Here is a 12,379-nt window from a genome sequence, read left to right as displayed (position 1 = left end):
TTTTTTATGCATTAATTAGATTTTAATCAAAATATATTAATATATATTAAAAATATACAAACTTTAAATCAAAAAAGGAACTTTTAATTCTAATCCCAATATACATATCAAGCACATTCTTCTAAAAAATCAACCTTTAAATCAATCAACTTATTCAAACCATCATATAACCCAGTTACTTTAATTCAAATATAAATTAAAAGGCCTTAAATCATCACATATAAATAAAACTAACTCAATCTTTTCTTCTAAAGGTTCTTTTATTGAGATCTTTAGCATCAATCAAAAATCTCTCATAATAATCATGCAAGTCACTAAAAATCAAATTTTTCATTCAATTTTAGATTTTATTAGAGAGCTCAATAACAATGGCAAAGAACTCTAGATCAGTTTATAATCCCAAAATTTTTGAATTATAATTTTACATATATCCCAAAATATCAAATAGATATAAATAAGATATTTTTTATCTGCATCTAAAGATAGCAATCAAGGATTTCATTAACAACCTCAACCATGAAGGCAAAAAATTCCTCAATATAAACTTTGGATTGAAGTTTCATATATACCCTATAGTCTTTGATTAACATAAATAAGATCTATCATTTGGATTCAAAGATGATAATTAAAATTATTAATGATTCCATCGAGATGAATACTCTATGATCTTAAAACAAAATTAATTTTTTTCATCAAAAATAGACTTATTTGTAATATTCTCAACTATGTATTCCTCCTGACATGCTAGTTTACACATGATCCATATACCAATGTTCAACTTTGAAAAATATTCTAATTAGATATCATAAAAGATTTTTTCTTTTCTTAGTCCGAATGATAAACAATTTTTCAAGAATGAATATTTATTTTGCCACTTAGTAATTAACTACAAAATCTAGAACAATATCACAGTACTTTCTTATGTCAAATTTTGAGCTTACAACCACTAATGATCAAACTAATAATCATAATGCATAATAAAATTTTATGATCAATCCTCTCGCCATTACTTTAGATCAAAGTTCAAATAATCATAACATGATCCATAGATTATGAATTATATAATAAACATGCTGAATCATTATTCCTAAGTGATCTTTTCATTCACAATCATAAGATTTAGTTGAAAATCATGAAGGTAGCTTACATTGCCATTATCATAGTCATCATACATCTATACCCCAATATCTATAGTGTCTATCTACTTATACTCATCTTATGTTCAATTCTATATATCTTAATTCATCTACTTATGCTCTGATACTATAATAATTGTCATACCTCTGATAGGAGATTGCGAGTTAGGGGTCATGGTAACCACCGCACACTCAAAGAAAACTCTCCATACAAACATGCAATGCATCTCATTATGCTATCATAAAGCAATAATAGAATAATTAGTCAATAAATTAAGTCCAAATTTAACAATCTAAATTTCAACTTTAATATCTTAATAAATTCAATAATATTCAAAATCTTGCATCAAATTAAATAAAATCTTCAATCTAAAATAGAAATATCGAGGTTCTGCCTCTAATCACTCTTCTGTATATATTTTCATATCATCCTAATTTTTAAAATTTATTAAAATAGTAAAATAGGAGGTAATGAGCTAGATAGCTGAATAAACAATATTTACTTTAACTAGATTAAATTAGACGATAAAGTAAATAATCATTTATAGAAAGTAAGCATATAAAATTTATTAGCTCCAAATCAATTTTTATTATGCAGCATTATCAAATGTTATTCATACCAAATTCAATTTTTTTTCAAAATTCGAGTTTCTTTTAAGAATCCATTTTTTTCAAAATATCAACTTCTCATCAACCATGAACTATGACCCCGTTATCCCTATGGTAGGGCCATAACACCATGTGTTATCTTATGGTAAGCTATGTGTCATCTTGCAGGGTGCTGCGAATTATCTGACAGTAAAGTTCTTCGAAATCACTGGTCTGTTGGTGGTTTGTCATTGGTATGTTGGTGAAATATTGCTGATCTACTGACGACATAAATCCTCAGGATTAATCTATTATCAACATATTAGCATCCATTGGTGGGATCCTCCACATAATCAGGTTGAGAGTTTAAATCATCTTGAATTAAAATTTTTTTTATAATTTATATTTTTTATTTCAATTCAATAAGAATAGACACAATCATGTGGTATCGAAATCAATCAAGTATAATGATCCATATTTTTAATCATATCTTGTCATAATATTTCAAAATAAGATATTTTCAATAACAAAATATCATTCATCAAATTTATACATCATTTCATAAATTATATCGAGAAAATTTTTATAATTTATCGATAAATCTAAAAAAATGAAACATTACTTACCTTATATGTATTCTAACAAATCTATATAATTCTAACAATTTTTTTTCAAAATCTTCAATTTATAGATCATATCACAGTATCCTATTATCGGATATTTACAATCCTATACAGAATTAAGTTCAATAATTAGAAAGATTGTGACTAATTAAGAAAGATGGGATTGATGGATAGCCGGATCCAACAGCCCAGATTAGTCTGATCATCTAATTTCATCTAGATTCAATTAGGACATAGATGGTTCAACAGAGATCGAGGATAATCAAATCAGTATTATTCGATAAGAGTCAAGATGAAGGTCGGTACACCATCCGATAATCAGAGTCAGTTCAAAAAAATATTTTTATTTAATCAAGATCATTAAAGATACAAGAATTCAATAGAGATCAACAAAGATCGAATTTTATGATATTCGATGAAGACTCATATGGTGTAGATATACTGTTTGACTAATGAGGTGGTTCAGAGTCTTGCTACTAGGTCAACTCGAATTCAAAACGACAAGATCCATAATTCTTCATTAAGTTCATAAATCAGGTAGAGAGAGAAGGTCAAAGGAGCAAAAAAATAATGAGATACAATAGGCCTGATCAGGCAACACTGCCTGGCATCTCGATTGAGCAAGATAATTTAATCAAATTACAATTGAATTAGTGTACACATGGTTCAATAAAAATTATGAAGAAATAAATCTAATAGAATCTATTCTGGTCAGGATGGGTGTCGGCATGCTGCCCGATGATCACAGATCAAGGCTTCTTCGTTAGGATTATTCAAATGCATCATCAATCTTCTCAATGATCTAGAAAAACCCAAGGATAGAGAAACAATCTAGAGAGAGGAAATTATAAAAAGAAACTAGAACGAGAAAGTAGATAAAAAAGTGGAGAGAGAAACTAGAGAGAGAAAAGAAAGGAAAAAGAAAGGAGAGGGAAGAGAGAGAAAATTCTTTTTTTCTTTCTTTTCATTCTTTTCTTCTTTTCTCTTTTTTTTTCCTTCTCTTTTTCTTCTTTTTTTTTCCTTCTTCCTTATGTTTTGGGGCAAAGAAGGGGATTCATTCGAATCCCTCTTTTCCCCCAAATAGAGAGTCCTTGCATCGGAAAGATGGTGGCCGGGGATGTAGCCCATGGCAATGCAGCGGAAGGTCCTTCGACTAGCAACTGGTGGCAACTACGATCGTCGAAAACATTCAAAAAAAAATCCATGGAAAAATGGTGAAATCAGGGGATTTTGATTCCATCCAAAAGTTTGGCAACAATCGATTGAAATCAAGGTTTCAACGGTTGAGAGAGAAAGAGAGAAGGGTAAAACAAATATTTTTGGCCTTACCTGGCTCTTTCTAGCGAGCTGTGATCAAGATTCTGGCGAATACGATTAGGTTCATTCAAAACCAATAGAAGAAGAAAGATGGGGAGAGAGAGGGGTCCTTGGCGGTGGATGTTCATGGAGGGAAAGAGAGTCTCCTCTTATACAGAAGCCCTAGAGTTCATCTCAAACTTCCTTTCTATCGGAGGAAGAAGACTCCCGTCGAGAGTCTTCTTTCTCCCATTGTTCTTTTTCCTTTTTTTTTTTTTTTTTTGGTGCTTTAAAATTCATGCAACCAAAATTTTGGGCCATTGCACTAGGTTGATAGATTGGGGTATTAAATATGTACTTGAATCAAGATCACACATGGTCGCGCTAAAAAAACCCCTTAGTTTGCCCTAAGAGATTTATATCAAAAGGGTTCTTAAGCATTTTTGAAATGCAAAATTATAAACCTATTGATGCTCTTGCCTAGAAGGGTCATTCCTTTCATTTTTGTATTTTGCCCTAAAAGTGATTTTGAGAGGAAATATATCGACAGAGTATGTGCCCTAGGCAAATGTGACTAAATGTACATATACTATGAGATGAAGCAATCTCTTGGAGTAGTAAGAAATAATCTTATGTTATCCTTTCTATAACATACTAGTCTGTGGTACACTATAATGCTGTTCAAATATATGATTGAGGAAATTTGTTCATAATTTTAGAACAGTGCACGAGACTTGAAGGTCCATCACTATACATGACTATAACCAAGTTGTGCTAGCATATGCCCAATATCCAAAAGTACCATAACTAAGTGCGTTGCTATGTGCTATCACTTTGTTCCAGAGGAAGCAAAGCAGAAGTCAGTGTTCATGAAGCATATCTCTATCGACAAGATGGTTCCCAATCTATATACTACCATGTAACATATATATACTTGTAAGATATACTATATGAGCTATTTTGATTTTGATTTTAATAACAAAATTGCAATGGGTCGAGCATGGATCTGAGCTAGAGTTCATGAGAGATAAGAAATACACAATCTAATTTGGCCAAACTAGGCGAGACAATTAATAGGCAAGAAATTATGAGTGATGTGTCATGTTAGATGAAAACTTATGATGGCGCTTCTATATTATTGTTTTCTCATCGATCACATGCCTCATTACTGGTATGAAATAGAGCAGCAATTTGTAACTTAGCGATGAGAATACTTATGGTTGTAACTTAATATGTTCGAGTGGTAGATGTTAAACTTCTAGTCCAAGCCTGAGTCAACCAAGTGGATTAACATCCACATCAGCTCCTACATCGAGTAGAAGAGGAGGTTGGATTCCATCCCATAAATAGATGCTCTAAAGTAGCCTGGTTGTGCTATTGGGAGTTGGGACCATTTCAACCTAATGGTAGAGTCCTAGGTCCATAGTATGAGAAAAGTATTCGCTTCACTTCGCCGTTCTTTGTCTTAATTATCAAATAGAGTAGTAGTTCTTGGTTCATAACCAGTGCCACAAGCTATTCTGATAGCAATGCAAACCTCAGAAGTCAACCACACACTTTAACTCTGCAATTTCCATGCCTTCCTTGGTCAGGCAAGCAAATGTCACTTGCCCTCTTCCGAAAGCATAAATTAAATGGCATCATTTAATCATCATCATGCATGATGCAGACATGGCAGCTAAGGTTTTATGCATCAAGACTAGGTCCAAAAATAAGATTATAACATAATTGTGATGGAAGCAAGCATCCATTATGGTAGCTAAGATACTGCGTTAACAAGTAACTTCATGCTCGACTACTTTATTTAAGCATCAAGATTAGGTCCAAAAATACTTCAGGAACAACTCTCTCATTTCCTCCATGGCAAGGATGTAATCATAGGCTATTGTCCAATTCAAGAAGTATATGTATTACTATACAAGGCCGCCATGAATAGCACTGTAAATTATTAAACATATTTAAAGATTCTTTTATATATAAATTATTAAATATATTTACAACAAGATGCCAGCAGTGGTGACTGGCAATTGGGACCCTTGCACATCATTACATGCACTAGCTATTTTTGGGACCATTATTCAAATCAAGTAGCTATTTGATGGGAAACCATGCAGCTCAGACACCAACTATTCTCCACCTGCGGAATAGCTTGCTCTATTGCACCTTTTAGCACACATCATAGAGATTTTTGGTCCGCCAAATGCTGGCATGATGACCATATATTCGATGGGCCAAGTCTGGGTTGTATCGAATCACGTTCTGCACAAATCTCAAAGCATTCCAAATATATCCATTTATCTATCTATATACATCTCAAAATGATCATTGTGCGATCCAACGATGGATTCATACGAAAGAAGGTGGATCATTTTTTGGCATGGAAGATATCTCTGTCCCTATCTTCAACCACTCCCTGTAGTAAATTAGCATCGATACCCTCGTATCACATGCAATGAGAATTTAAGATGACCTACACACCATAAACTTTTCTTGGTCCAGCTTCCTTAGGTCTTCATAATGCAATAAATAAATAAATAAAAACTATATGGAATGTGAAAAACATGAGACAGCGACCACCAACTGCATATGAGACTCTTCCTCGAATGGAGACCACAAGACACGTAGAGAGAGAGAGGGGAAAAAAAAGTGTCACCGAGTGATGATAACGATGACGATATGAATGAAAGCTGGAAGGCCAGACTTGTACCAAGAAATGCGACAATATATGCATGGCCCCATCGTCAGTTTAAACAAAGCATATATTTGAGGCTACGAGAGCCGATGTTGGCGGGCCTTCAAATATCAAAAGAGCTTTTGCTTTTGACATGGAGGAGGCTGGTAAGAAATGTATGGCAAAGCTATCGCACACGTTTCGAATAACACAGTGGCCCATGGTTTTAACGTTCTCTCAATAAGAAAAGTGGTGTTTGATGGCAGCCTTTTTAGGTACAGTGTCATGCCCAGGCCAAAATAGCAGGTATAGAACTTATCATCAAACAAGGTGGTGGCTCCACAGCTTAACAGGAAAAAGTACTTTTCCGGCTTTCATAAAATGTTGGTAACTTAATTATCATTTATATTTTCGTATACATGGATTTAGTGATTTAGAATATATTGTTATTTTCATATTCTTAAAGTTTTTATCTTTTCTTTGTAGGTTTTCAATACTTCTAACAATAATAGAGATGGTGATGAAGCTATCATGGACCATAGATAGCTCTTAGAATTTTTTTTTTTTTTTTGAGAGATTTATATGTATATATTTTTACAGTTTTTAAGTTCCTTGAATCGTAGCAGATGCATGATTTACAAGACATTTGAGCATGATTTACAATGTATTTGCTACTTTTATATATGATACATGTGTTACTATGGACTTCTATTTATGCATGATTTTTTTTTTCTTTTTTTAAAAAAATTCTTTAGGTGATATTTTAAAGCATTGTTAGGGTGGTAAAGTAACAATGCAAAAGAGCGTTATAAGATTCGATGATGCTATAAAGCATTGTGAAATTGTAATGCTAAGCATTATTATCTGCCACTTAGCAATGCACAAAAGTATTGTCATGGCCCGTGCTTCAGCTGACGACGCTTTTAAATCATGTTGTCCCTTAGAGATGCTTAAAAATACTATTCACTTAAACATACAACACGAACCAAAAACATCAAAAAGTTTATCTATGCGTTCATTGCTGATGCTTCTTCGACATTTTGTGAAACATTGAGGCATCAGTCTGCGATGCTTGTAAGCATCGGCAGGTGACTTAAAAAGCGCCGGCAATGTCAAAGATTCCTATAGTATGTGGTAGATTTCAATGTCCAAGTTGTAAGTAAATTGTTACAATTACCCTTTGTCCACTTAAAACCATTTTCTTTTGATGAATATTGGATGGGAAGAAAAAGATGGCAACTGATTTTAATATTATAATGTCTTATAGCAAGGATATTACAGTGTTCATGCATTCATGCGTTTTCTTTATTTGGGAAATACCTTTATTACATAAATATTAATGGTAATGTTTTAAGAATTTTAATATAAAGGTGGTCGTTGTTATATAACACATATATAATTATTTATTACAAAACATTTATTACGATATTTGTATCATTTATTAGTTATTAGATGGTGTGTATTATACAAGTTAATGAAATGGAGGTCATCAAAGAGTCATTTTCCCTAGTTGTAAATTGATAAAAAATTTAGACTGGAAAATGAAAATGGATCAAAAATGCAGTCTATTCAAATATGTACCAATTTTTCTTAACTATTATGGGTAGGGATATAAATATTAATTTAAGTTGAACATATATAAATTGGCTGTTGATATATGGATAGATATAGATCAACAGTATTCTCAACTTTTTTTTTTTTTCTTATTTTTGTAAGATTAGTAAACAATCATAAAAAAACCAGCCAAGATATAATTATATTTACTTTATCATCTGACTTTTTTCGTGGATCATAATAGTTTTGCTAAATTACATATCTTAGATTTAAAAAGTAATTGTTAACAGTGCAATCCACCAAATAAAAAATATCCATGTAGAAGGAAGGAAACTTAAAAAAACAAGCTAATATTGTCACCATTTTCTCTTGAGAATTTACAAATACTATCATGACTAAACGAGATTGGAAACAAAGTCAAACATTTGGATACAGCTCCGACACAAATTTATTCCCAGCTAGATTCATCAAATACTATCCAATATATTTACACGATACCAAAACCCATATGGACCAAGTCAAATTATTATTTAAGTTAAATATTTGAAATATCTTTTTGAATATAATTAATCACAAAAATAAGTGAAGTACATCTTGTTTTATATGCTCACATTAATATTGAATTTAAATATTATACATAATTTTAAAACAATATGGTAAACACCACCATACCAAAACCTATATGGACCAAGTCAAATTTTTATTTCCTTTAAACATTTGAAAAATATCCTTTTGTATAAATTAATCATAAAAACTAAGTGAAGCACATCTTTTATTACATGCTAACATTAGTATTGAACTTACATATTATATATTATTTTAAAACAGTAGTAAATACTGCCAAAGGTAATTCTCATAATTTTATGACACCTGCCGTAATGCTCCATAGTTTTTGATGATTGCCATTAGAAAATAGGTGGTCATCAAACAATGTGCACCATATATAATATGGTATATATTTGTAACCTTTTTAATTTGATAGCCGTTCATCTTCTAATGACTGTATAATGGTCAAAAGTTGTAGGAGCTGTCGAGAACAGTAATAATGGTTGGTTAATTGCCGCGGTAATAATGGTGACACGCGTCAATTAAAAAATGGGAAAGGAAATTCAACGGTTATATATAATTAAAGATATCACAATGCAAAGCACGAGATTACAACTTAATTACTATTTAATTTAGGAAGACGATGGTAGTGTAATACGGGATAAGATTTCATTTTATTTTTATTTCCGAGCAAAACGAAACAATGCATGAAGGAGTAAGATAAGAGTTTTGTTTAGAAGAACTTGTCAACCATCAAATAAACCAACCCACAATGCCAGCCACGCGTTCTTTATTTTATTGAAGAATGAGAGGATTGCATGCGGAGAGGAGATATTTTTGTTTTCCTGGTGATTGGTAGGTGGGTAGTAGGAGTCGGACTGGCATTTTTGGAAACTTCTGCCATTCTGGGATCACATTGGAAAATATTATATGTTAAAACTATAAGAGTGTCGTGACGCTCCCTAATGGTTAATGAAATGCCCCTAATGGAAAATGACAATTTATAATTCAATCCATCAATCTAATCCATAAATGATCTATTTTAAGCAAATTCAAATTTAACATAAATAAACTTAGGTTATAAATCGAGAGATCCATTTAAATCTGTTTATTAAATAGATTAGATTCAGATTTAAATCTTTCTCATCCGATTAATCTATTTTTGATTTATTTAATAATTCAATCAAATCATGATGTGATCCATTTAATCCATTTAAAATCTATCTAAAACTTATTAAATCTATTTCTATCATATTTAACCTGGCTTATTTAATATGTTTAATCCATTTATATCCATTTAATCTGTTAAAAACTCATTTAATATATTTAACTCATTTAATCTGATTTAATCTACTTAATAAATAAATCATATGGAGCAATATTAAGTTATCTATTTAATAAATAGGTTAGATTCAGCTTGACGAAATTTTAACTTAATCCATATCAAATCAAATTTATCTCTAATCTAATTGCCACCGCTTTTCCTCGTTTGGGTCTCGTGGAGTCAGCAGTTGGTGAGGCCTACTCAGAATGAACGTGAGAACTATTATTATATTAAAATAGATGCATCAAGAGAAATTAGTTATATTTAACTCATTTAATCGGATTCAATTTATTTAATAAATAAATTATATGAAATAAAAATTTAATAAATAGGTTAAATTTAGATTGATAAATTTTTAAAATAAATTATATCTAATTAGATTTATGTCTGATCTAATCTGATTGCCATAGCTTTTTCTCATTTAGGTACAGTCCTAAAATTATCCCGTAGAGTTAGCGATAGGTAACGCCTATCCAGAATGAACGTGAGAACCATTGTAATATTAAAATAGATGCATCAAAAGAAACTAGTAAAAGTGACCCTACATGCTCGTGTTTCATGCATCTTGAATTTTTTTTTTTGTTTTTTATAATCAAATTTCAAATATTCCTACTTCTTTCGGCTAATTACATAAATGCCATCACATGAGTTGATGAATTCTTGTAGAAAATAACCCATAATTGAGTTCTTAAAAAATTTTAGCTGACCATGGGGCATCCGGTGTGAGATGTGCCAATGACATGTCATTGAAAGCAAATATAAATATAATTTCACAACATAAGATAACAAGTCATATGCAGAAGTTTCAGGATCTGCTTGACCTTGCTTGAATGTATATGAATCTAAAATATAGCGCACTCATAATTATAATTTTCGATCTCTCCATTACCTAGTGTACCCTATATTTTTTGCATGATTGAATTTAGAACTAAATAGTTTGTAAAGTATCAAATATGAAAGGCATCAATTAAGAGCATCAATCTACTCAAAGGAGGAAAAAAAAAAAAAAAAAACTAATCTTAATTTCTTTTCCTTTATTTTTAGAAAAAAACTATGATCACATTGATATACCTTTCTTATCCTTATTACCCATTGCGACTGTAAAATTGCATATTAGCCTGTCTGCAAGGAAGAGCCTTCTATGAGTGGACATAATTGCTTTCCCTAAAACAAGCGAATCGTTAAGATCATTTGCACCATAAGTATGTTCATAACACTAATGTTTATGTCAAAATCAGCAACCCAAGTTTCCTTCACTCCTGATTTAGCTTTGCATGACAAGACTTGATGAAATGGTTTACCTCCAAATATGACGTCGGTCATCCTTTTGTCATTGCAAGGCTCTCGTTAGCTTATCTAGATGGGTTTTTCATTTTTCTAATGTTTAATTGAGCTTTTTCTTTTTTTTTTTTCTTTTTTTTTTTTGGGTATAAGGATGTAAATTGAGCTTGAAGTTGGGCATAAGGACATCCTTGCCTAACCTAGGCTCATGGCCCCAACGAGCCCATATGTGATGCTTGGATACAAAAAATGATCATCTCGAGTACATTGTCCACATGTCTGACCACTGACGTCTTCCACATGACTCAAGAAAAATGAAGGAAGCCAACACTGAAGAGAGGATGTTGAGAATGGCACATCAGAGTAGCAGAATCCAACTAGAGTGTGACATTTGATACCCCAGCAAGTTGAAATTGCCAGACCAAGCCATTCACAAATTCAGGAAGACCAGTCACGGAATCAGTTGCCAGAGTTCCATATGAGCCATAATTGGCGGGCCAGAAGCATGTTTGGTTGGAGAGAGAGGTATACTTTGGAATGGAAATCGGTATATAGGAATGGATATCTCTCATTTCAGCAGCACTCCACCCATTTGGTTAGAGAGAGTCTCGTGCTCGTTCTAATTGCACGGAGAATGAAAATATCTCAATCCTCCAAAACCTAATTTCTACTCTCCTCTAATATTCAAATTTCTTTCATATGCCAATTTTGATTCTAATCCCGAACCAAACATGTTGGAAGATATAGCCATTTCAGTTTCTTTTCCAATCCATTGCGATTCCGATTGCGAATCAAACACGTCCCAAGCTTTTGCTTCCCATTTCATTGGGGCTCATTGTCATGCATCTAGTAGGAAACCAACATGATAGCTAGGAATCTGGTTAGCTTTCTTTATTTGCTTAACATTCTCCAGACAAATAGATTTAGATGTCATAAAACTAATTTATTTATTCATAGACCAATTTGTGAATTAGGAATGTAACTCGAACAAATAAATGTGCATTTTTAATATACATCTTTATTTGAATCAAGATGAGTTTGCCCTCAGTTTTGAGTTCTCTTTTAAAATCTCTGACCTCAATTGCATCAGCAGCCTACCCAAATAATTTAAGCCTTCTCCCTCCCGGCCTCCACCCCAAAAGAGATCATGTGGTGATGCTTCGACAAGAACAGAGCCAGCAGTTGAACATAGCATGGACTTCAAGTGAGGATGCATCGAAAATTTGCACTTTAAAGCCCTGTACATAAGTTCAATCTTAACGGACTCCCAGTCAGGTCGAACCTGGATGAACATGAGATGGATGAATGATGCTTGGAAACAAACAGGGGTAAAGTCATTAGGAAAAGAAACATCAAAGAG

At 32.2% G+C, this 12,379-nt stretch overlaps 1 protein-coding gene across 5 annotated transcripts in view; it reads right to left on the bottom strand.

The window, feature by feature from the left end:
• Window positions 1–11,941: 11,941 nt before the first annotated feature.
• LOC105034441 (riboflavin biosynthesis protein PYRR, chloroplastic) overlaps window positions 11,942–12,379 on the bottom strand; it is a 47,376-nt gene continuing 46,938 nt past the window's right edge. For 3 of the 5 annotated variants that reach the window (XM_073261818.1, XM_029261630.2, XM_010909612.4), the window contains one exon: window positions 11,942–12,301. In XM_073261818.1, coding sequence (XP_073117919.1) covers window positions 12,047–12,301 — 255 coding nt within the window. In that variant the 3' untranslated portion in view covers window positions 11,942–12,046. The remainder of the gene's footprint in view (window positions 12,302–12,379) is intronic. The other 2 variants (XM_029261632.2, XR_003799109.2) reach the window with 2 other exon arrangements.

The sequence above is a fragment of the Elaeis guineensis genome, chromosome 1 (assembly GCF_000442705.2).
Source record: "Elaeis guineensis isolate ETL-2024a chromosome 1, EG11, whole genome shotgun sequence".
Classification (NCBI taxonomy): domain Eukaryota; kingdom Viridiplantae; phylum Streptophyta; class Magnoliopsida; order Arecales; family Arecaceae; genus Elaeis; species Elaeis guineensis.
This window is presented reverse-complemented; position numbering and strand designations above follow the sequence as displayed.